At 39.7% G+C, this 27,065-nt stretch overlaps 1 protein-coding gene across 1 annotated transcript in view; it reads right to left on the bottom strand.

Moving 5' to 3' along the window:
• Nucleotides 1–27,065, bottom strand: part of GPC6 (glypican 6) — a 1,038,077-nt gene that overhangs the window by 12,875 nt on the left and 998,137 nt on the right. Inside the window, exon 7 of the mRNA XM_019737186.3 lies at nucleotides 5,856–5,992. Coding sequence (XP_019592745.1) covers nucleotides 5,856–5,992 — 137 coding nt within the window. The remainder of the gene's footprint in view (nucleotides 1–5,855; nucleotides 5,993–27,065) is intronic.

The following is a 27,065-nucleotide window of genomic DNA, read 5'->3' on the forward strand; positions in this document are numbered from 1 at the left end:
CAATCCACTCAGTGGCTGGTGAGAGTGACTAATCTATTTTCTGTATTTTTTCACTTTTCCTATTTCTTTCAATTTACCCTATTTACCTCCTGGCCTCAGGGAGGATTTCCTTGGGAAGACAGTTATTTCTCTGAGGATCTGGTGCCGTAAAATACAGCAGAGGCTCCCTGTCAAAGCTATTTCCAATGTATCCAATTAATCCTTGTCCCTCATGCAGCACCTGGGTCCCCTCCTCCCTGCAGGCATTTTAAAGAAAGGACACAGTGACAGCTAAACACCGGCTTAAAAGGAACAGAAGTAGAAAGTTGATTTGCCAATTATATGGGTGAGAGGAGGGAGTCTGAAAATAACTGACTCAAGAAACATGTATATTTAGACTCTGAAATAATGTATGTTCTATCCTGAAATCCGTGTGTTATTGGGACTTGCCCCTCAGACTGGCTTTCATTTGCGTTCTTCCTGCCCCATTCCACCATTTCCCATACTCCCCTTTCCTTTTTAACTCCTAGGAGCTTAGAAAAAGGATCCCCATGAAGAGAAGAAACAATCTCCAAGGAAGATACATATGCTGTCATTTGATATGGCTACGTCCTCAAAAAGCAACAATCTGCCTGTACAGAAGCAAAAAGGAGGGGCCCACATGAACACGAGGGCTTTATTTTTTTCTTCTGCTGATGTCTGACAAAGTTCTAACCTGGATATGCTAACCATATAAAAGTTTTATTTCCTTCTGAGCCTATGCTTTCCTGCCTCCCATCTAATCATTCTTCTCGAGCTTTTGTATAGACAGCTCATTCCGGCCACTGGCTGCCCAGAATGCCCTTCTCAGGGATGACGGATGATTGCAAATGTTCTCCAAGGTCTCCAGGTTCACCCTGGGAACTTAGGAAGCCTAGATTTGTAACCTGCACGACGACTCTTTAATTTTTTTTCCCTTTGGCCTTCTAGATGATTATCGATTTTCCTCACTTACTTACCAGCTTCCCTTTCAATTCCTATTTGTCTGAGTTGAGTCAGAGTGTTGCTGTGTTTTCTCCTGTTTCATCCTAACAAGTTGCTTAGCTAAGTGAGAAATGGGAGGCGTGGAAGTTACACTTGCAAACTCACTTTCTTGCTGGTCACTGAAGATGCATCCTAAGCTGCCTTTCTTGGGTGACAGACACTGCTGTGAATTCGGAGCAAAACACTTGATCAGCTATTTTGATAAAGTAGGATGTGATTCTTTGTACTAACTATTATGGAATGAATGTTTTTGTCCCTCCACGACCCATGTGTTGAAGCCCCAGCCCCTAATGTGATGGTATTTGGAGGTTGGGCCTTTGGGAAGACATTGGGTTTAGATAAGTTTGTGACGGTGGAGCCCCTGTGATGGGATTCGTGCTCTTACATGAAAAAGAACGGGTCAGACCACTCCCACCCTCAGCTTCCCACCGTATAAGGGCACAGTGAGAAAGTGTCTGTCCACAAGCCAGGAATAGTACTCTTCCCAGAAACCACCCCTGCTAGCACCCTGATCTTGGACTTCCAGCCTCCAGACTTTGAGAAATATCTGTTTTAGCTGCCCAGTCCATAGTAATTTTGTTATAGCATCCTGACCTGACCACCCCACTAATCGAATCAAGTACTGACCAGGGATTCAAAGTATCCATCCATGGTCCCCATTTGTGACCAGAGGTTTCTGTGGACAAAAGAGGTTTGTCATGCAATTGTGAAGGCTGTGCTGTATTTCCAATTTAAAAGGGAACTTGATGCATGGGTGAAGCCTAAGCAATTCATTGTCAGATCATTTCAAACTGGCCTGTGCTCCAACTCTCCTTAGTGGGTGACATTACAACTGAGCCATATGACCTCCCTGGGTCTGTTGCTGTTGTTGTTTTTAACATGAGAAAAGCTTTATTAAAAAGAACATCAAGGGTATCCATGAAGACAGAGAGAAAATGGCAAATTGTAATATGGTCCCTGAATGAAAGGGGAACATCTTACATGTTTATAGAAGCTTAAAGTAGGGCTGTCAGATAAAATACAGGACTACCAGTTGAATCTGAATTTCAGATAAACAATAAATCCTTTTTTTGTAATACAAGTGTGTTCCATTTGGTGTCTGGTGTTTTATGTGCTAACTCTGGAAAATTCTGCCTTGGAGTCTTGCTACTCAAAGTGTGGTCCCCAACCAGCAACAGCTGCATCCCCTGTAAGCTTGTTAGAAATGCAGCACTCCAGGCCCCTCCACAGACTTATTGATTCAGAATTTGCATTTTTAACAAGATGTCCAAGAGTTTAGCCTGCATGTTAACATTTGATAAGCATTGTTTTAGAGTTTACAACCTATTTTCATTGACATTATTTCATTGGTTTTCAAATTGTCCCAATAAGTTGAAAAGGAAAGAGGAAGCAAGGAAAGGGTCCACTTGGTGACCTGGCGATGTCAAAATGGAGATTTAAATGCTGACGGGGTCATGGGCATGTTGCAGTTTCCTCCCATCACAGGGCGGTCTCCTCCTTGTGCTCCATCTCCTGTTTGCAGACCTGTTTAGCTATTAAAGCAGAGTGAGATCTGCCAGGGATGGGTGAGGGTGGGGGCAGAGGGACAAAGGTAGGTTCATGTTTTAGGGAGCCACTGCTCACACACCCTTGACCATGATCTCTACACAGCAGATTTCACCCTGTGGCTGCCATAGAAGCCACGTCTCCTGTTCTCTGTTTCAAGTCGTTAATTTCCACAGGTGCCATTGATTTAATAACAGTTATTTGGGAAAATAAAATAATTGTTGGATTAAATGGACATATCCATTGCAGGAGTCATTTTGATTTCAGAAATGTTCACATGTGAAACAGGTATGTTTCTGAATCAGGGAAATATGATAAAAAGTCATGGAGTAGTATTCAGAAAAATTCAGGAGAAATATGGGTGAAGACAAGTCTGATGAGATACTTAGATCGATAAAAAGGCTGCAGCAGTGGATGTGAACCCAAGAATGTGGTGAAGGAGGAGTGTGCTGGATAAAATATAAGGAGAGGAAGAAATGTCCGGGTTATCAGTGGTCTAATCCCACAGGCTTGAGTGTAAAAACTCCAGACTGTGACACTCTATCAATGCAAATGAGGATCTCTGTACCATATCCATTAACAGATGTTGGTAGATTTTTAAAAAAGGTTCTGGTTCTTTTATTTCACATGGATGATAAGAATAACCTTGCTTTCTTTCTATTCCCTAAACTTTCCTAAAGAGTTAAGAAGGCTTAGCATCTGAAAATGCATACTTCAAAAGTAGGAAAAAATAAGTTATTATCTGCATTACCAATGGATTTTTCAACTCACAAAATAGTTCAGTGAAATTTCTTTAAATGAAAAATTTCTCTAAGTTTTTCTAGATCAATTGATATTTGAATGAGAAAAAAAACTCAATTAAATTTAATTCAACAAGTGTTTATTTGCTATCTATACATAATGTGCTATTAAATATTAGGTTGGTGCAAAAGTAATTGCGGTTTTTGCATTTATTTTTAACCTTTTAAACTACAACTACTTTTGCACCAACCTAATGTAAAGGTACAATATTAACATTCCATTCCAGGGGAATAGTAATAATAATAATAATAAAGAACTAAAAGAAATCATGAGATTTTAGTTTTTCAGTGGAAATATAAATTGAGTCAGTCACAAATATTTGACAGCTTCATCTTTTTAATAACACACTGGGTTAAATTCTGGAATGTTCCTGCAACTGACTTTATTGCTTTAAATTTGATGATTTCCCTCACCTGCATAAAATCCTCCAACAGCTTCCCTTGGACTTCAGGATAAAATTCAAGTCTGGCCCCTGAGTATTGACTGATCCAGGTGTTTCTCCACCTATGTAATCCCTTCCCAAACGTACAGCCCAACAGTATGGTACCTGGAGTTCCTAAATCCACTGTCCTCTCTCCAGCCACTGTACCCTTTCACGTGTTGACAGACAACAATGCTGTGTTATAGCACTTGATTCACAGTGTCTGGACAGAAGTGCCTAAAAATATTGCTGATGGACTGATAGACTGAGTGAATTAATGTAGGTCCACTTACAGAGCTAAGGATGTTTCATTTGTTCTCCTAACCTGGGGAGCATTGTATTTAGCTGTCATTTGTTTTACAGGTAGGATATTGAAGTGAAAAGAGTACTGCACTAGGATATGGGAGATTTCACCTTTCACCCGCGTTAGTTGGCTAACCTTGGACTGACAAATCGTTTACTCTGTTTGCGCTCCTGATTTGTATACTGAGGAATTTGGGGTGAACCATTCCAGTCACCTCTAGCTCTAACTTCAATGGTCTTTATCTTCCCCATTCATTTTCTTGATGGAGTGCAGTCCCCTCCCCAATCCCTGCCTGCAACCATTCTTTGTATTTCCTTTTGTGAGAAACTGCATATGCGCCAATATCCAGCAACCTGTGTAAGCATTCATGGGAATGTATTTCAAAACACAGCCTTCATTTTAGCCAAGGCTGAAAGGTAAACACAGATGGGCAACAGAACAGCTCAAAAAATCAACCACTTTATTCATTAGGCCATCTGGTCACCCTTTGCAGTGTCTTTCTGCACACTCATTAGGAAAGGACACATTAGCAGCTGTTAAGTCAGCTGAATTTGCGGGCCAAAGGTCTCCTTCCTAAAAGGCCAGACATTGGTAAATTACGAGGCATTTATGAGGGGCATGTCATTGATATCGTGAATATCTCTCTGCATCTCGTGATCTAAGATTTGGATATTTGGGGGCAACTTGAAATATTACAGCTTTTTCTATGGCTGTCCAGTTTTCACTTTGCTAAGCTTTCCCTAGCATGGCTAATAATATCATGACCAATGGATGCTAAGAAACGCAACTCAGCAGTGTAAGAAATAACAGCAAATGAGCACCTCACGTGCACTCTGCTTACCTTCTGCAGGTTCTTCTGAACTTAATATCCAGGTATCTTTTTGTTGCCTTTTTATCACAGATTCTTCATCTGCTTGGAACCGGCCAATAAGGTCCCAGAACAGAGCCCTCCTCTTAGCTTCTCCACCTGCTGGTCCATCCCCAAGGATTCCTTGAGGCCCATTTACCAGCTGCTCTACCCACCTGCATCTCCGCTGGGGAAGGTTCCGGCAGACTCTTCTCCTGGTGTCCTGCCATGCTTGCCAACTCCTAGCCAGTTTCCCCATCCAACTTCTCCACCCTATGAAAACTCAGGCCAAGCCCATTTTTGGGCTAAATAAAAAAAATCAGAAATTCCATATCAAGTGGCAGCAGCACCGGGCAGAAGAGCAGCAGGATGAAAACAGACCATCTCTCATCAGGAAATTCCAATGGGACTTTCCAAGGCACAGGACCTATGAGAATGCTTTCCTGGTTGTCCCTCAGTCACTTTATTTTTCCCTACCCCTTCCAATGAGCACTTCAAAAAATGTTTTTCTCCAAAGGGGAAAAAAATTACACTTGAATTTTTACTTCCTGTTTGACTTGTGATGGAAAAAAAACAGTAAGCCCTGAAAATTTAACTACGAACAAAAATAGCTCAGCTATCTTAAAGTCATTAAGTGAACATAAAAAGCTCTTTGTGATCTCAGGATATCCGTAACCTGGCATCTGTCACCATTCCTTCATCCTCATCCTGAGGCGAGGCATTCAGAACAAGGATTCCACGCTTAATGGCACCTTGAGAGTAAGTGCTCCCAGGTGCCCATCAAACCTGTCACTCTGAACAGCTGTCGCTAAGTGACGACTTGTCCCTCCACCCTCCATTGCTTTTTGCATAAACAGGTCTGCAGAGTTGTGCCAGGAGAGCCTTCCGCTGGATGCGCAAAGCCCTGACCAGAAGAACCACGAGTCACCCCTCACCTGGCTTTGCTGTGCCCGTTCCAGCATTCCTCTTCATTGGACGTGCCTGCTGTCACGCTCTCATCCTTGCAGATGGTGTAGGGCAACGCCGACCAGACCTTTTTAGAGAGCTTCAGCTTCTCTTTTATGTCTGTGACCTGATCAAGAAAGCAAGGAAAAACAGTGAATATTCTCCCCAAACCTTGTCCCTTTCTACACAAGGACACAACACAGGTGAAGGTGAGAGAATCTGTGATAGGGCTAGCACAAACTCTCTCTCCGTGTTAAGAGAGCTGTGAGATTTACTGCCTAGGAAAGCTTAGCGTCCTCCTCCCTCAATCTTCCTCTAGCTTCTGGCAGGGAGTTCTCAGGTAATTGGCTTTTTGTTTTCCATCTTTTCTCCTCCCATCCTTTGAATTGAAAACTTATGCAGCATCTCAACTGACTTTGGGTCCCTCTCCAGCTGGGAGATATAGGTGTGCCCTACTGCAAACACCCTAAATATGTTCTTTAGAATTCATTTGCCTGGATGTCAGATAAATGCACTTAAATGGTGCACCAAGAGATAAAAACCCTCTTCCCAATGATCTACTTGTTTCTGTAAGAAATATATATTGTCACTCATTCAGCTGCTGGTAACCTCTGCTCTTGACTAATTGACAGGCCCATAGAGCACACACATGGATGGGGAGCAGCAATCCAAACCCATTTAAAAATCTCTAGTGCCAGAGAGAAAAAAGTCACTCCAAATACAGGTAAGTGTAAAATCCTCAGTCCTATGGATGGATGGCCGGGAGAAGCTTAGTAACACCATCTTTAGTATTTTCAGGCTCAGCACTGACGGCACATGGGGAAAGGGTAGGGAGAGAGTTTCAGTACTATTCTGGTTCCCTAACTCACATGTAGGTTCATGCAGTCACAACCTGCTTTCCTGTTCTGCCTACATAAACCCTGGGAAAGTCTATCACTGAAACATATCTGTTATAGGTTGAATTTCCCCCCAAATTCATATGCTGAAGTCCTAACCCTCAGTACTCAGACTGTGAATTTGTTTGGAAATATGGTCTTTACAGAAGTAAGAAAGTTAGAAATGAGGTCATTAGGGTGCCCCAATCCAATATTTGGTGTTCTTACAAAAAGAGGAAATTTGGACACAGAAATGAAGAGAGGGGGCAACGGGAAGAGACATAGGAAGAAGACATTCACCTACAAGCCAAGGAAAGAGCTTGGAAAAGATCCCTTTCTCACAGTCCTCAGAAGGAAGCAACCTTGCTGACACCTTGGTTTTGGACTTCTAACTTTCAGAACTGTGAGACAATACATTTCTGTGAAGCAAGCCACCCAGTCTGCAGTACTTTGTTACAACATTCCTACCAAACCTATACAGCACCCAAGAAGGGAGAACCACTGAGATTTCACAGCATTATTATACATTTGAGATCAATAGCCTTTGGATGCAAACTATTCTATGTTTATTGTGGATGGAACATAGATTTGAGAAAAAAATTCCAAAGATCTTTTGTGAGGTTTGAGAGTGAACACAAAGAAATAAAAGAACTCTGACATTTTATTTTCGCCCCAGTCATGTTTCTCAGTTGTTTCAGAATTACAGTTTTTGGCCTCTGCTTAACTGTGACTCTGATGATGATGGAGGCTTCCGTACGGGGAAATGTCTGCTCACCCATAAAGTACTGAGAGGACCAGAATGCTGAATCAGAGAACCTGGTCCATATCCTCAAATAGTGTGATGTTACTTTTGTGTGAAAAAATCCACCAGTAGCTTACACACAGGAAATGTGTAGGATAGCTTGAAACTTACACTCTCCAATTTTCCCCATTCCTGTGACCTTGGTCCACAGGCTGCCTCTGGCTCTCCTTCCAGCCATGCTGACTGGGCAAGGAGATTTGCAATAAGAGCCTGTCCTTTCCTGCTCAACTCTCCAGGCGCAGATTGTGTGTATGTTATGTGTTTTTTATCTTTTGTTTTAATGATATGCACTATTTCTAGCCAGCCATTGATGGATGTTTATTCTCTGTTTATCAATTATAAAAAAAAACAATGCCCTCCCAAACACCACCTAATGAATGTTGAAAGAATGATAGTGAGAAAAACCACCATTCTGCAACCATCATAGTAATAATCGATCTCAGCAAATATCATCAGTAGATGCTGTTGTGAGCTGAATTGTGTACGCCTCCTCCACCCCCCACCCCCCCAAAAAAAAACGATTTTGGAGTGCTGACCACCAGTACCTGTGAATGTGACCTTATTTGGAAGTACGGTCATTGCAGATGATCAAGTTAAAAATGGGGTCATTAGGGTGGACCCTAATTCACTATGACTTTGCTCTCATAAAAAGGGGAAACTTGGCCATCAAGACAGAGACACACAGGGAGAAGACCTTATGAAGATGAAGGCAGAGATGGGGTGATGCATCTACAAACCAACAAACACCAAAGATTGCCAGCAAACCACCAGAAGCTGGGGAGAGACCTGGAGTAGATTCTCCCTCCCTGCCCTCAGAAGGAACCAGCCCTGCTGACATTTGTGTCTTTGACTTTCAGCCTCCAGACGGTGAAACATCAAATTTTTGTGTTGTAAGCCACTCAGTTGGTGGTACTTTGTTACAGCAGCCCTAGAAACGAGTACAAAAGCAACAAAATATTGGGGAAAAGCTTGATAGGGAACAGGATACTTACACAATCTCAAAGTACCCCTCACAGATTACATAGTATTATAAAAGGAAAACTGGCCAGAAACTGAACAGGCCCCCACCTTAACCCAGTGACCAAAGTAACAGGACAAACCAACTGCCATGCACCTCTTGGGGTGATATGACAAGGACACATCACTTTTGTAGCCAAAATCAGAACCTTAACCCAATCATGAGGACACATCAGACAAACCCAAACTGAGGAACGTTCTATGAAACCACTGGCCTGTGCTTCTCAAAATGTCTGTCATAAAAGGTAAAAAAAAAAAAAAGGCTGAGGAGTTTTTCTGGATAAAAGATACGGCATCCAAGCGCAGCACATGGTTCTGGATCAGGCACGAGCTCAGAAACATAATTACCATAAAGGACATCATTGAGACAGTTGTCAAACTTTTAATATCAACTCTCTATTAGCTAATAGTATTAGTGTTAAATTTCCTGAATATGAAATACTGTGGTAATATAGATGGATGTCGTATTCTTAGCAGATACACGCTGAACGAAGTACTTAGAATGAAAGAGTTATGATTTCCACAACTTACTCCAGAATGATTCAGGAGTGATGATGATGATGATGATGATGATGATAATAATAATATATAAACATAGTTGAATAGATAGAGAAAGCAAGTGTGGCAAACATTTAGTAATTAGTGAATCTAGGTGGAGATATACAATTATTTAATAATGTATTTTTTGGTAAGTTTGAATTTTTTTCAAAGTAAAACGTCAAAAATAAAATCCCTCACGTTTGATTTATTTGGCAGGGTGCCACTTTGGTGTCCCTACACTCCAATCTGGGCTACCCCCTCTAGGCCACTCATTCTCACTGTTCTCAAACGTAAACCCCAGAGAAAAAAAATCAGTTGTTACATAACTGATTTTTAGTTATGTCATAACTAAACTATGGCCAGCTTCAGGACAGAAATACTGTAAAGTTTATTCTATCTCATAATAAAGTACACCAAAAATGAGCTTCCCTTTTCTGCTTATTTCACACTAAAATCCCACCTTTATGCTGTGGGAATCTGAACCAAATATATATACTTAGACACAGAGAAAGAATAATATTGCATGATCTCCCACAGGTATCTCCTCTTTTAATATTTACAAAATTTAACTGTGTATGTTGTGCTGATCTTTCTTTAAATCAAACTCAAGTATTGTTTCTTTCAAGGTGCATCCTCTGGTCCCCAGATTCAACAACCTGTGTTCCCCAGTGCCCTGCTCTCGATTCTAAGTACTGATCACTTCCAACTTATAACTGGCTTCTCTGATTGTCTCTACAATCACATGCTTCTTGATGCAAGGACAAGGTACTGATTTGTCTTTATCCTCAGTGACTAGTACGGGTCGAATCACCAGTCATATCAGTTTGCCTGGGACATAGGGGATTGTAGGACACCGAATTTTCAATGCTAAGCCTAGAAAGTCCTGGGCAAACCAGGACAAATTGATCACACATCTTTTTGCACACAGTAGGTACTCCATAAATGTTGATTGAGAAAATGGATTTAATTGTCCCATTCTAATACCAGGTCATAGACAATATCGCTTACACAACATAGTTGGGGTCACACAATGTGCCTCTTAGCTGAAAAGGGGCCAGAGGACTCGTGCTGCTGTATCCCGCTAAGTGAGGAGTATGTGGATCTCTCTGACGATTCACCACAGCACATTTTATAATCCGGCCGTGTTCACCCTGGCATTTCAGTACCAGGTGTTTTCATTGTGCAATTGAAGGATAACAGCAAAGGAGCAGTGAGAGATGTAAATGCTGTTTTAACATTCTGCACGGAAACATCAGCCAATTCACTTTCCCACTGGGATGGTGATGCAGACAGTTGGAAAAAACAGACACTATTAGCCACTAGAGAAGAACATGCCTTTGATTCTAAAGAACATCTGAATGACGGCAGTTTTTTTTTACAATATCAAGAAAAATTTTCAGTTCTCACACTGTTTAGAAATATTTTCTCTTATTTTTATTTCTGAATAATATATGCAACTACTTTGCTGTAGCTCCAGACCTGAGCCAGTTTTTGTATTTTTTTCCTAGAAATTTAAGTACACAATATAGAGTTAAGATATGTTAACAAGTACCCTTAATACAAATATCTTATTGACAATAACAGTGCGTCCCAATTCCTTAATAATGCAAAGCTGATGGGAACAAAGACCTGGGATCAAATACAGGACTTACAACAATTTCTTTTCTCTGTTTCCCAAATGAGCTATTCTAGGACAAATTAACTTTCTCCAATACTTGCAAATTGTATTTACCATTATCCAGTATTTTATATTCCAGCATTAAGTGTAGTAATATTAGTAATATTAGTAATACCTGAGTATAAACTATTTTTTTCATTTATGCTATTGAGAGATCCTGAAAGTTAAAAAACAACTTCTGTCATGCCATAAGACTCTGATCCAAATAAATGCTATTGGGGTCCACAAGGAAAACATGAACCTCTCTTTATGACTTATCCAGAGTTTGTCTTAATTTCTGACAATTTCAAATACTGGCATCAGAAAAGACATACACTCTTAGTTTAAAGCCTGTCAAAGGGTTCTGAATACTTGACTCTAGGAAGACAGTGGCACCATTTTTACACTCTCTCTCTTACAGAATTGTAAAATTAGACAAAAGATGGAGGAAGCTGGCAAGGTGGAGTGATTGCTATAACAAAAGGGATTAGCAAAAAGAAAGAGCGGAAAGGACTGTTTGCATACTGTTTGACAACTTCGTTTAAAAAGTAATCTTGTCCCAAATGTTTAACCTGAATCTCTTCAAGATACTGACTTAACAACTTCCAGTTTACAGGAAATACTGGGGATAGCGGTACAAACTAAGTAACACCAGAAATACATGAGCAAACACACCCAGTATATGAGATATTCTATAACTCAGCTAGCCTTGACTCTTCAAAAGAAGAGGGAAAAAAGGAATGAAGACTGCTGTAAATGAAAAGAGACTCTAAAAGTATAATAAACCAAATGCTATTGATTGACTGAATCCTGGATTTGGATGTGAGTTTTGAGGTAACGGGGAAATTTTGAATAAAAAATAGTAGATAATCTTATTGAATTGCTGTTAATATTCTGAAATGTAATCATGGCATTGTGGTTGTATTGGAGACTGTCCTTACTTTTAGGAGATTCGTGCTGAGATATTTAAGAATAGAGTGTTATTTTTTCTTTTACTTACTTGAAAAATAGCAAACTCATCAAACATTACTGAGTCTACAGAGAGGTATAAGAATATTCACATTATTATTATTGTTTTCAACCATTTCAGTGCTTTTTGGAGAAGTTAAAAATAATGAAAAGTTGGGAGAAAAAATGAGACTGTTGTCAGGGCAGGTAGTGTTAGAGAGCTTTGCTGGATTTAGCTTAGGTCAGTAACTGATTCAAAGTAACTGGGACTAACTGTGAGCTTTCATTGAGCTAAGGCATTCACATTCTTTTTCAAAAATGAATTAATTTTTAAAAATGTATTTATCAATTACAGTTGACATATATTATTATATTAGTTTCTGGCATACAACATAGTGATTAGACATTTATATACCTTATGAAGTGATCACCTTGATAAATTCAGTACCCCTCTGACACCATGCATAGTTATTACAATATTATTGACTCTCTGCCTCATGCTGTACTTTACATCCCTGTGACTATTTTCATAACTGGCATTTTGTACTTCTTAATCCCTTCACCTTTTTCAACCATCCCCTCATCCTCCTCCCATTTGTGATCAGCAATTTGTTTTCTGTATGTATGACTTTGTTTCTGTTTTGTTTGTTTATTTTGTAATTTAAATTCCACATGCAAGTGAAGGGGTGCATACTGTCTTTCTGAATTAGTGTCTTGGAATTTTTTGGATAAATATTCAGAAGTGAAATTGCTGGATCATATAGTAATTCTATTTTTAATTTTTTGAGGAACCTCTGTACTGTTTTCCAGAGTGGCTGCACCAATTTACAATCTTATTAGCATTGCATGAGGGTTCCCTTTTCTCTACTTTCTAACATTTTTTTGTTGATTAATTGATGAAGGCCATTCTGAAAGGTGTGAGGTGTTATCTCATTGTGGTTTTAATTTGCATTTCCCGGATGGTTAGTAATGTTGAGCATCTTTTCATATGTCTGCTGTAAGGCACTCACATTCAATCTTCACAACACTGTCTGTGCTGCAGTATTATCATTATGCCATTTTTGCAACTAGAAGACGGGGGCTTAGAGGGGTGAAAAAACCTGCCATGCAAGTAAATGGTGGACATGAGATTCAAATTCAAATGTAAACTTCAGAATCGTTACTTTTAACCACTAGGCTTAATAGGGACATTGCCTGTAGTCATGGTCTCCAAAGTGTGTGTTGGATTGGTGGTGGGGGTGTGTGTACATCTCTGGGGGTGCGCAAGGTGATTCAGTGTGATTCAAAATGAAACATTAGAAGTTCTATTTCTATTTTGTAAATGTAAAAATATAAGAGGAATTATGCTTTCCTAATATTTAATCTATCTACAGATTTATATGCCTCTTAAGAAGTCCATATGGTGATGGCCATTTTTCAGTTATTCTGTAGAAAGAGTAAAACTTCCAGAGTGAAAAGGGGCTCACAGTGGCACCTCCGTCTGGTCTCATTAGCTTGCTCCTGGAGTATTGAAATCTATCATCGTTCATATGTGCTGAAATGCATGTATGGATTAGATTATGTAGTTTTAACTAACTCATTAAATGGATGAGTGACTTACAATGACTTTTGAAAAGAAAGTTTGAGTTTCTTTCATTTTAAACAGTGCAAGCACAAGTGAACGACAATAAAATGGCAGGCATGACATTTCTCTTACTCTCAATACATCTGCAACACTACAAAGTAAAAACAATAAAGATTCTTTATCTCATTCTTCACATTTCTAATTTTTGCATAACTTTTGCAAGGTGCAGAATGTACATTAGTTCAGTAATGCTTCTATACAATTTATGCATAGTTATAAATACACCGGGTGTCTGTGATTCTGGTATTTTGCTGATAAAGACATGAGATCAAAACATTTTGGAGCTGACTAGTCTATAGCACCAGCACTGATATATTTTGAATCAGTACTCAGTGAGCAAAAACTTTCAGTGAAATCTAGTTAACAAGATAAGGAAGGGTATTATGGTTTAGAAAAAGTTCTAATACATTGGTTAAATAAGAAAAGGTTTTTTGCTAGTGTTCATTCATTAAGTACTTCTTATGTGCCTTCTAATAAGTCAGGTTTTATGCTACATTCTGGGGAAACAAATATGGCCAGTATGTAGTCACTGTCCTGGAAGTGTTGATAGCTTTCCTTTCTAGGGGGGTAAACAGACAGGGGCTAAATGCAATAGTTACGACAAAGAAAAGGGTTAGGGGAGCGCGATATCAATGTCTGGAAATTTCCTTTCTGGGGAAAACCGTATTCCCTCCCAAGCCAATAAGGCTTTGCTATTTGCTCTTTGATGGCCTCTGAACTCAGCCATGGGGATGATTAAGAAGCTGGATAATTAGTTGTTTCCATCCAGAGGGATTAAAAAAAAAATGCCTCATGGCCTCCTGTGTTTTCACCTCCACTGGCAGTCTGACTCGATCCATGCAGAAGCCATCGCCTTCAGTCACCGCTCTGGCCTTTAGCTCCTCCTTTTGTGGAGTATCTTTGTTTAAGCGACTCCTGGGAATATGTGCTTCACAGCAGAGACTTGGTTAGCAGTGCTGTGCGTGTCCCAGGTGCTTAGAAACATTTGTTAAGTGAATGTATATATGAACAGCATAGCTGATTATCTGCTAAAGGAGGCAAGATTTCAAAAATGATTGATTATCCACCAGCTAGTCTTCTGGACTTTCCTTTGGAGAGTAAGAAAGACATGGGAAAATTCTGCAGGCGTTCAAAAAATAAAATAAAATGTACTTTTCCTTGACCTGATTATCCCCCAAGCAAGAGGGGAATCTCAGATGATCCTCTCCAATCCTCTAATTAGGATTCTAGTCTCCTGTCATCTCGAATGTCATTCCAGGTGTAATTTACACAGGTATGATGGAAGAGCCTGGGAGATCTCAAAGGTGATCTTGGCTTGAGGAAAAACTATGAGAATTTAACTAAAAATGGAATGAATTCTGTCTTAAACTGTCTTTATAATCCTTATAAAGACATACTATTTCCTGTACCTTTGGTTTTCTAAGCGAGTGACCTGTTAAATTCTGATTAGGGGAATTTTGAACTGTTATTACCTTTGTCTCCTCTGTGGGTCCTTTGATGGGCATATTTGATCTCCTCCAAGAGACTTTGCCCATGGCTGTGTGTCTACCTGAGGTCCAAAGTACATCTACCCTGGACCTTTTATTTCCTTGGATCTTCCCTGTGAAGTGTGAGAAGTGAACTGTGAGAAGGCCACCTGCTATCCTCTTTCAATCATGCCCTGACCAGAATTCACTTCCCTGGATACCTGTTGTGTGCACCTGGAAAAATGCCCTATTTGCTCACAATTTCAGAAAGATTCCAATATGCCTATTTTATCTGTATGAAAACATAACGTGACTGGATGTAAATAATATATACCATATCTTCAGAAAGAAGATGGTTAATATTTAAAGTGTTATATACTAAATAATACATATTGAAGGGGAAAAATAATGTGAATATTTAATAGGCTGAAGGTCAGTTGTTAGGTTCGGAAAACAATCTGTTTAAAGAAACAAAGGCAGCCTCATTTTTACTTCATGTACAAGGGCCACTTTACTTGGTCAAGTTAAAGGAAATTCATGATACACAATGCCATTTTGGCAACCTGAGAGTTTAATAATCCAGTTTCGAAGACAGTGACCTCATCCAACTTTACTTTAGAGAAAAATGATCTTTTATTATGGTCCCGAGTCATTCAATTCACTGTGAGAGCCTGCATTAGAATTCAAGGCACACATACTCCTTTAGTGGCCAAACATAGGTCTGTGAAGGTACCTGTTCACAACTTCTCTCAGTCACTTCCAGTGAGTCAGAAAACACAGACAGAAGCCTGGAGTAACGTATTTAAAGTCCCTAAGTCTCGGTGGGAATACTAATTTTTCTGATGTGGCCAAATATCTGTAAATGCAATCTTCCTAATATTCTTGAGGAAGTAGGGGTTACTAATACCATGTAGCTCAGCAAGGAAGCTGAAGACACATGACATGCTGAATATACTTGCTTGATTTATGTTGAAGCCTGAACTCCAGTCCATTCTTCTGATATGACTCTTGGCATCCTATTCACTAGAACATCACCTTTTTTTAGTTTGTGAAACTCTTCGGTGTTATTTTTCATGTGTCAGATTGTCCCTGTCTATAGAGTAATGTTTCCGTGAGTCCTGCGTGCTAGGAGAAATAACTTGTAACAGGTTTTCTTTCGGGAACCTTCTAAATAAGTCTTGGGGATGGGAGCAGGGTCTTGTTACATGCAGTTTGTCAGTGAACCCTAAGCAGATTTTGGCCACACAACACACCCAGCACTCTGCTGAGGATTTGAGTCACTGCACAACCTGAAAACCAGCCTCACGTTCTGGGCTTTCTCAGACATTCCAAGGGAATTCAGTAACAAGCTCTAGTCTATTACCATGTGATGTATTTTCTCCCTGTGGTATGGTACTTTTCGCATTACTCCCCAAGGAGATAAACACACATGTGTTTTGTAGGAAAAACTAAAAGTCTGAAAAAACTGGTGGGAAGTGAGAGAATCTTTGAAGGTTCAAAAAGACCATGCTTAGTTTTGTTGAGTTTCTTAGGGGACTGAGAATTGGATGAAAAATTTCAAGAGTCTGCATCATCCCCATGGGCTTCAGGTTTGGCATTTCTTGGCTACATGGTGACACCGTATTAAGGGCATGACCCTGAAAAGACAGATGGGATTTTTTTTTCATTTTTTTTTTTCAAACACGGTCCTCAAAGTGGAAAAACATATTGGAAACATCAGAAATATTCCCCTATGCTGCTCAGGTCAGATTTTTGCAGCAGATTTTAAGAAAACCACAAACTTTGAAATCTTCATGTTTATAGCTAATGCTCTGAGGGTGCCTTATTCCCTAAGGTATTGTGTCTTAGGCAAGTCTCCTCTTAGGCAAGTCAGAGTAATAAGCATTGAGAGGTGACACAGTTTGAAATCAAACTAATATTGAATTCAATAGCAAAAGGGAGAAAGACAGGAAGACATTTGATCTGTGGAAATGCAGGTGAAATCAAAGTATTACTTGGCACAGTGGGTACTTACATTGTGGCACCATTGACTTCTCAAGACTGAAAATATCAGTAATTGCAAGGAGTGGTTTTATCACTGAATCATGGCATGCAGCGGCTCAGCAGAGCTCATGCAGAGGTCCAAAGCTTCTAGAGCATTCTTGACAGATATTCACCTGGACTCCACTTAAGCATTTCCAATGACAGACATCAGTGTCTCATAAAGAGGACCACGTATTTGCTGCCTGACCTAAAGCAGGTCACCTCCCCTCTCTGAGCAGTTCTGGGGTCTCCATAGACAAGGCTTGACCGCAGAGCATAAGCTTATTCTTTTTTTTAATTAGCTTCAGGCATACAAAACAATGTAATAGTTAGACATTTACACATAAAGTGATAACCACCACCCCCAATCTACTACCCCTCTGACATCATATGTATAAGCATGTTCTTGTTCCTCCTCCAGCAAATGGAATTAAGACAGAGCCCTCAACCTTTTCTCTTGCCTCGCTTTGTTCCCTTGCAATCTATAGCTAGTTTCAGTTGCCAAGAGTGGATTCTGTTTTTCTCTGCCCATCACCTGGTAAAGTGCCCTTTTGATTCTTTTCTGACCTTGGATCTACTCAGTCTTTACTCTCTCACTCTCTGCTCTTGGCTTTTGAGACGATCTTCCTCGGTTGCAAACTTTGGTGTCTGTCATTCTCAGGCATTATTTTGGCTGTGTAGGTGCAGACATCCCCGAGGAGCCTTCCCTGATCTAGAGTATGGATTTTAAGAAGTGCTGATGCTAAATTAGGTTATTAGATATGCGGTCTTCATAATGCGAGATAGGAAAATCTCAGATGTATTTTCAAAAGAGCAGAAGGAATTCAGTATTTCTACCAGTTCTATAAGGCACAGTGAAGCAGTTTGGATATTTAAAAACTGACCCCGGCTGCCACCATCATCTATTCTATCACTAGGGAATGAAAACTATTGAAAATTCATTGTGGCTTGAAAAGCAGATTTCCCCACTTTTCCTTAATTTCCGATGTAGCCAACAAGATAATGGCAGTGGCATAGACTGATCTCTTGGCATAGGACTGACCTGTAAATAAGCACTAATTCAGGACACTGCCAAACAAAGCTTATATATTTAATAGCCCAAGTTTGCCAATGTGAAAAAAAGTTTGACATTCTGAATATCCCGTCTTGCAGCAAAAAAATTCTAATTCTTTGCCAACTGTTATTTAAATGTGCAACCCCTTCAGAGGGTCTGATAATACTCAGAAAATTCATACAGTTTCTGCTTTTACTTATGATTGACATAATGCAGTGATTCTGTTAAGTTCATAACCATCTAAAATTACTCTCAAAATATTGAAATCTCATCTTTAGGGAATGAAATCCAGAACATTACAAGCATGTTTGCTAATTTCAAAAACTGGTAAGGAGGCATGCAAAGCATTACATGTTGAGTTTAGGCATTCCTAGATATTTTAGGATTCATCATTTAATTCCAAATGCTTGGGGCTATATTCTTCCTGACTCAAGCTAGAAATAGATGCATATTCTGGTCTCTTTCTCTGAAGCAACTATAACTACTTGGAACTTACTAGGGAATGACAATTACCTGAGATTGATGTAATTGAGCAGGGCCTTCTTAAGTAAGATATTGCAAAAATGATTCCATCCAACAGCGAGAGTACTCACAAAGATGTACACACATTGGAAAAGTAATTTAGTTGCAGCACAGAAAAACAGTCATCAAGTGATAGGTGGAAATCAGATTTATCTAAATTCTAAAGCCATTTAGGGTAGAGATAGGTTGCCCTAAATCTCTTATGGAATAGGCAACAAAAAGCATTTTAAACCTGTCTTGGGCATATATGTTTTGATTTATACTTATCTAGCTAGATTTGTATTGTGTAGTATGTAATAAATGCTATTTTTAAATCTATTATGTTCTATTTATAACACAGTGTTCTGCCTTTTCCTTCATAGATTTAATTGAGACTTGCTTTACTTGACAGTGATTTTGGCCTAAGAAAGTTCAAAGAACATCAGAATGAGATACTAATAAATGCATGCAAGAATGTAAATCAGAGGAGCCCAGGATGCCTATAGACTCCAACTCAAACATGTAGTCTATACATCGGGAAGAGCCACGCATGACTTAGTGGATAATTCCTTCTGTGGGTCTCAACTTCTTCCAGGGCTCCTTCCTTGATACCCGGAGTTACTTAGGACCTCACCAGTATGTGCTCACAGAGATCCTTCTGGTTTTTCTTGTTATAAAGATTTCTCCATTCATTGTGATTGTGGGTCTCTCAGACAGTAGGTGACATAGGGACAGGGCGTCTGTCCTTTGTGTTCACCACATCCTAAGTAAGAGATGAGTGTCCCATTAGGCACAGTAGCACTCATTAGATAGCAAATGAATGAATGACCAAATGCATAAGTAAAATAAAGGAGGCAGAGGGTAAACTTAAATTCTGGGTGTCCCAATTAAATTGCAAATGAAAATTAAATTCTAGATGCCTTTACTTGCAAAATAAACTTATTGCCATAGGGAGGGGTGTCTTTCTGATAAACCTCTCTATTTTATGAAGAAATGGTTGCTTAGGGTCTACTTATGGGTAGTCAGTTCAACGAACCCCCCCCCCCCCCCACACACACACACAAACACATCTGTTTAGTGTCTACAGTGTACTGGGAACACAATGTTATACATGAGATGGTCTTGCCTTCAGAGAACTTGCTACCTGGTGGAGGAAAGAGACTTACACATAAATGAGTATAAATGGCTCACTCAACTTAAGGGTTGTAGGGCCTGACGAGTATAATCAACATTGTATTATTGAGGAGGTGGGAATGAAGGAGGCTCCAAGGAAGAGTTGGAAGTTGAACTGGGCCTTAAAGGATGAATAGCATTCTCCAGGTAGAAGAGTTGGAAGAGCTCTTTTTGGTGGAGTGATCCTGAGGGGCAAAAGCTCATTGATATCTTTAATAGGGCAAAGAAGCAGAAGTGCCTGATGCATGGAGGTGTGTTTGCTTCAACTGTGACTTTGGCAAAGACATAATTTCCCTACAAATTGGTTTCAAAAGGAGGAAAATACTGCCACCCCCCCACAATCTTTTTAAAGTTTTAATAAAGCCTACTAAGTTAATATATTATTAGGGTACTCAGAGCTGAAGTTCTTCATGAGTAGAACTATCACCATGGGAACAGATGGCAGAGGGTGACTAAAGTGCACTCTTTTTTGGAAATCAAGTTCTTACCCCTGTGAGGTAAATTACCTTCTCTGGGAGCCATCTGGTTACCTTAAAGATCCAATTTGCCCCATCGGGCACCAATGAGGGGTGACATTTACTCCTCTTATGATTAGACGCAAGTGACATAATAGTACTTGACTTTCACCTTTCCATCTTAGCATCCAATAATTTAAATGGATTCTTTTAGTCTCCTGGAAGTGTCAAAGATGTCAGAAATCCCCCATTTTAAAGTGGGAGAGGAACAACCTTGTAAAACGGCAGACTGGCCATTCTGAGCAAAGAAGCAATGAGAGTCTACAGCAGCAATATCCAACAGCAATATAATGTAAGTCCCAAGTGCAAGCTGCATCTGTAATTTTAAATTTTGCAGCACTGACATTAAAAAAGTAAAGGGAAGTTAATTTTAATGATGTATTCTGTTTAACCCAACCTATCCAAAATATTATTGTTTCAACATATAATGAATATGAAAAATATTAATGAGCTATTTTACATTATTTTTTTGTACTAAGACTTCAAAATCCAGTGTGTATTTTACACTGAGAGCATACCTCAGTTCAGTCTGTAGACATCTCCTAATGCTCCGTGGTCACACATGACTCATGTCTGCCATATTGGATGGCACAGTTCTCAAAATCTGGTGTGGGCTTTACACTTACAACACATCTCAGTTCTGTCTGCAGCACATCTCAGGTGCTCAGCAGTCACACGTGGCTCACGGCTACCTTCCTGAGAACACAGGTCCTTCCTGAGCACATCAGGAGTGAGGGCCAGTGGTATGAGAGGGGCTGAGGCCATTAGCTTAACACTAGAGCATTCGGCATGTCCTTCTTAATTCTTTGGGTAGGTTGTACTTCAAATCAACAGAACTCATTTTCACCCCTTTTCTTTGATGCCAGTCTCCTGCCCTTTACTGCCTCCCCCTAATCAATTGCCCAAAGTGCACCAGGAAAGAACTGAGTTGAAATTAGGTTGCATTTGAAGTCTGGTTGGGATCCAGCCTCTCTCAACAATTGTTTCCGTTTCTTTAAATGAGAACATGTTGCATTTAGCTTTGTAACATCTGCTGATATTTTGCCTGTGTGGGAGAGATTGTTTGGCTTACATTTATTTGTTTTTACTGAAGTATAACAATCATCCAGAAAAGTATACAAATCATATATTAACAATTTGACGAATTTCAACCAAGATACTCATGTAACAAGCAACCAGACATGTGGACGTTTTTTAAAAAGGAAAATGCGTATTTTAAAAGTTTTTCTTGGTTCTCATTCTTTTCACAAGACCCACTCTCTTGAAAATTAATCGCATCGTCATTGAGATACAGGTATTACAGGTTACCAACAAGCAGAAAGGGTCTTGTTGATTTTCTGTAATTTTGAGATTATAAATTACATATTGGCTGTGGGCATGTCCATGCGTTTTAAAGACAAAGGACTTTCAAAAAGCTGGTACAAAAGCAGTTAAGTTCAAGGCAGTCCAACATCATTCCTTCTTTTAGGTAGAGTCCAGTCTCGCCGCAGGTGGTTAGAAACTGCCTTTCACAATGACCACAAGGTGGCAGTGTTGTCCAATCTTTCTACGCCTTTCCACCCCACAGTCTTTTCCCAGAGAATAAAATTGTAGATTGTTCCCCTGCATATAAAACTGACAACCCTGTTATTTTAAACTTGAAACTGACAGTCTGTTATTTTAATGAGGTCTTCCAGAGCCAAGGTTAACCAAAGCTTTATTTCCCTACAAAACGTTAAGGCCACAGTTCTAGAAGGGGGCTGTGAAATTTTATGTTACTGATACTTTCTCTGACGGTACAAGTTTTAAGATATTTTTTGACAACTAAAGCTATGTGATAAATATAGACATATTTGTGTGTGTGTGTGTGTGTGTGTGTGTGTGTATACATATATATATAGTCTCCAAATTCTGTATTAAAAGTGGTTCAAAATTTCTTCCAATAGGTCCTTTTGCTTTAAGTTACTTTCTGGAAAAAAAAAGAAAAAAGAAAAAAAATACTTTTCTACAGTTATCCATTTCTGCCTATTTTGAAGCAAAAGCATGTATTTGTAGCACTTCAACTTTCTAGCTTAATGAGTCAAAGGAAATTTAAAGCTATTATAATCCTATTAATATTCCAAAATCAAATCAAGTGTAGTACTATTTGATTCTTTATTTCTGAAAAAAAAACTTACATCCAGAACAGTAAAACATAGAAAGGTTTTTCCTTTATAATGGGTACTTCTACAATGTGTGATGGTTAATGGCATTATAATTTACTTCCTTCCCCTTGAAATGCCTTTTTATGTTGACCAAGGAAGTATTTAAAGTCAATTGCTAACTGTGCCAATATTAAAAACATTAGCAACCACCTTTTCTCAAGTGATTTTTGCTAACATTTTTGCAGCTTTTTACCTGCTCTCCAAAATAATTTTTAATATTTAGCAAATATTCCTGTCTGAAGTTATGAACATAGATCCTGCAAATATTCCATCCAATTCTACATTTACAAACTTGACTTTGAATGAATAGTGTCATCAGTGACCCTTGTCATTGCCCAAAGGGCCTGTCTACAAAAAGACTTACGCTCAGGAAGAGCCTTGATTTCTGAAAGTGGGCCTCAAATAAATCAGTTATTATTCATTGGTGACAACAGCAATTCAATTCACGAGCATTTAACGTGGACCTGCTATGTGTAAAGAACCCAGAGTTGTAGACAAGGCTTACAACACCCAATAAGAAATGGTTTGTGTCCTTAGGACCAGCTACATAATTTGTGGGCACAATGCAAAATGTAAATGTGGGGCTCCTTCTTAAAAAACAATTAATAATAATTTCAACATAGCAACAGCAGAGCATGAAATCAAGCAGGTGCCATGCAACTGCATGGGTTATATTAACATGCCCACGAAGCTGGCCTTGCTTACCCTCAAAAGCTAGTCTATTTGGAGGTGACACATACACCCAGGAGATGAGACAGATGCTGACAATATTCATAGCAGTAATGGCTACCATATGTATTAGATGCCCAGCAGTGATATCCATATTGCCTCTAATTTGCATAAAAATGTTGAAAGCTAGTCATTGGCTCCTTCACTTGACCAATGAGATGACTGGGAACTGCAGCTCTAGTGTGACGTTTTCATTTAGTCGATGTCCTTAAATGCTTACTGTGTGGCAGGCACCACACTAAACACATCGCTCATTGTTTAATCCTCACAACCCCACTTGAATGAGGAGGACACTGAGGCCAGGAGGGGTTAAATTATTTGGACTTAATCACTCAGTACAAGCAGTGGGGCCTGGTTCTGAACCTTGATGGTCAGGTTCCTGAGCCTGCAGTCTTCAATGAACTATTATAACAGAGCTGGCCAGCTGGAAAGCTGTAACGTGTTCTTGAAGCAGTGTGGCCTGTTTTAAGAACAGGTAGGTCTCACTCATTTCAAAAAGGAAGGAAAACATATTGGGGGAGGGGCGATAGAGCTCTGGAAATCTTTGTACTTTCCCCCAAATTATTTGCCCATGCTAATATTCTAGACCTTTTCCCACACCACTGATTCTAGCTGCCCACCATTTTCCTAATTACCAACCTTTTCTAACCCTACCATCGTTACAGTAACTTCCTAATTTTGTAGGCCTTTCTAACAATCTCTATATGGTTAGAACTGCCCTCCAAACAAATGCAAGACTATACATTGTTGAGTCTAGCATCTTAGGAGGTCCAAAGACAGAAGAAGAGCTGTTACTCTTTTGGTTATGCACAGCAGTAGGTTATATTGTTCTAGTCTATCTATCTATCTGTCTATCTATCTATCATCTTTCTATCTATCTATCTATCTATCTATCTATCTATCTATCTATCCATCCAGCTTAACTATCAGCAGAAATAATAATTGTCAGGTGGTACTAAGAATGTCCTAAATGCATAACACCATAAAATCTAGGCCATTACTCCAACATGCAAATGTGGGGAAAGAAATGAAAGTCCTAGATTCTCCTCCTGGATTTAAAATGAAAAGAGTTTTCCTGTTCTGACTTTTTTATTCATAAAACTGCATGGACTAGCTCGTCCCCTGGTTTTTAATGACAAAGGGAGCATTCCCCCACAGAGCTACATACATAGGTTGGAAATCCAGCCCTCCCTACAAGTGTAATGGTCTGTACCTAACAATTGCATTAGAAATCCTCTCCTTGAGACAAATTCTCTTATGAAATGGAAAGTAGTAAAGAAAACAAAAATTTCACCGTCCTGCCACAGGATCCCATGGGGACTTGAAAGAGCATTGCCTTTTTCTATCACACTGTAATTGGGAGTAAGGTTGAGAAGTTAGCCGGTAAATCTGATTGCACCAAATCCAGCGCACTAGCAGGAATTGCCTTTTTATTGCAGATAAATATAAAAACAGAACCGGAAACACACTAGAATCTTAAAGATAAAACGCCAGGGGCTGTCTGTTAATAGATTTGGTGGCTAAACAGTGGTATTTAGAGAATAACCTTCATCTCTTCAAAAAAAGATCTCAGCCAAAGGAGTTCTGAATGTTAATAATTATGATGGTGATTGTGTCGAGTTAGCCTCAGGTTGCATTTCTGTTCATTCTTTGAAGAGTTCTGTTTTATTCCTGTGACGGGGGAGTCACAAACCGGTACCCAGGCTTCTGAGAGTGCAGTGTGAGTCTTTACGAACAGAGATGGAACCTTATCTCTAAACTTTTTCACCTGAATTAATGAATGTAAGATTCACCGATTTGATTTTTGTATTTTTCTTATTAGGAGCTATTTCCAAATTTTTATAATATGCCATAGCTCTCCATAAATCACAAATTCTGACATGCTTCACTCTCTTCATTTATTTTTTTTATTACAATAAAGGGAGAGTTAAGTAGCTTTTGAAAATAGTTTTCATTTCCTTACTACTTAAATTATTTTCTATGTGGAAAATCAACTCTCTTTTTCTAGTCAAATTGAGTGTCCTTTACAGACATTTTAATGACTTTTTACAGAAATTTAAAAAGGCTCAGGCCATTTTCAATTGTCTCCCTTTTCGAGTGGGTAGGGATTTTCAAGGGTTTCCCCAAAGACAGTTGAAATTGGGGTGTTACATACGTCAGCACCTGAATGAGGTGTGTCACTGAATTCCCCTTCTCCATTATCTACAGGATTGAAAGGAAAGTCCAAACTTCAAAGGAGCTAGAACTTATACCCAGAACTTGATTTTATGTCTATTGGTCTGAAGAGGTGACTTTTCCAGAAGAAGCTAAAAAGGTTCCTCACTTTTGCTTGATCCTTTCTTCCTTCCTTCCTTCCTTCCTTCCTTCCTTCCTTCCTTCCTTCCTTCCTTCCTTCCTTCCTTTCCTTTCCTTTCCTTTCTCTTTCTCTTTCTTTTCTCTCTCTCTCTTCTCTTTTTCTTTCCTTTTTTAACAGTCTTTTCTGATGACAAGCCATAAGAAACAGGCTTACCTAAAACTTGCTTAAAAGCAAGACTTCAGGAAAATACAATGAATACTCTGGGAAATTAGAGCAACTCCCTGGTGGTCTTTTCCCTGATCAAACATGGTTACAGCATGTGTGGTCCTGGTGTCACTTGCTCAAAGTGCTGTGAGTACAAACTCAAGCATTAAAGCAGAGTCTGGGAATCTGCATTTCTAATGAGTCTTTACCCCCACCCCACCCCAACTTACTCTGATCTGTAAGAAACCAGAAAACTGGAATTCACAGCTTAATGCTGAATGAAGTATCTATGTGATATCTTCAGGCCACATTTAGCCCCATGACTTCAAATGTGTTTTCTTTCTCTGAAAGGTCTTTACATTTTCAGATTTAAGCTAGCTTTTTATATCTTTCCTTTCACTTCTTCTAAGACTATAGGTCAGGGCCCAATGAATGTTATTGCAGTAATTTAAAAATACATGTATTTATCTTTTTTATTAGTTTCTTTAGTTTTTGAATATGTAGTATAGCATGACTGCCATACCTCACTTCATGGTCCTTTCTCTAAATGGCTAAGGGCATAGCTGCATTGCTGCATGTGTCTCTGCATTCAGTCAGCAAACGTGTATGAAGGGCCTTCTCCGTGTGAGGTGCTCCATTAGGAACTGGGGCTACAATGATGAAAAGGATGTTGTTCCTACCTGCAACGAGCTTTCTCTTCTGGGGGGGTCTAGGCATCAACACTAATGATAAGACAGTGTGGTGTCAGCATTGACTGGAATTGGGTGGTGATAGACGTTTGCATGTAGAGGGGCTGGTTGTAGGTTTGCCAAGAGCAGAAACCGGTGACCCAAAGTTGATTAAACTGAGAGCAAAATGGGAAAAGGTAAGAGCACGTAAAACACAGCAAAGTGTGTGAGGTGGGGATTAAATTAGGACCAATGAAATTAGGCACATGGCAGTACCCACGGGCAGTGACTACTTAACTAGAAAACTGATGAATTTCCAGGGAGGGTCCAAGAAGTGAGGGTGGCATATATACAGTTGGCTGAAAGTGAGGCAGGTGTCTCTAATTACAGAGTTATTCACATGGGTGTTCACACTACATCTGGAAGGTGATGCATGCTGCTTTGGGTGGTGTGCATAACCAGAGAAGAAGTATCAGAGGACAGAGAGGGACAGAGAGGGGGTGCTGGTTTGGCAGGGAGCACTGGGGGTATGCAGAGGTGTTTATACGGGCGCTACCTGAGCTGGATCTTTAAGAATGAGCTGGTGTGTGTTGGCAGAATGAGGCGGGCCACGCCTCTCAATAAGATGGCACAACATGTTCAAAGGCTCAAGTGCACCAAGCTCACTCATGCTTTGGGAAGTAGTTTGGTATGACAGGAAGATAAAGTGCATATGTTAGAGAGGCAGCATTTGAGACCATCAGATCCTGTGTGTTGTATAGTCTACTGGGAGCAGTTTAACCTTCATTCTGGAGGGTCACTTAAAGGCTGGTAGAACGTCACAGGTGGGGTCCAAAAGGCACGGCTCTGGAAAAGCTAGGCTGCAATGAGTATTGGTCGGGTTCGATGACATGGGGCAGATAGGCGGTGCCTTACTGCTCACATCT

This window comes from Rhinolophus sinicus, chromosome 16, assembly GCF_057876585.1.
Source record: "Rhinolophus sinicus isolate RSI-liver-muscle chromosome 16, RSI-T2T, whole genome shotgun sequence".
Taxonomy (NCBI): Eukaryota; Metazoa; Chordata; class Mammalia; order Chiroptera; family Rhinolophidae; genus Rhinolophus; species Rhinolophus sinicus.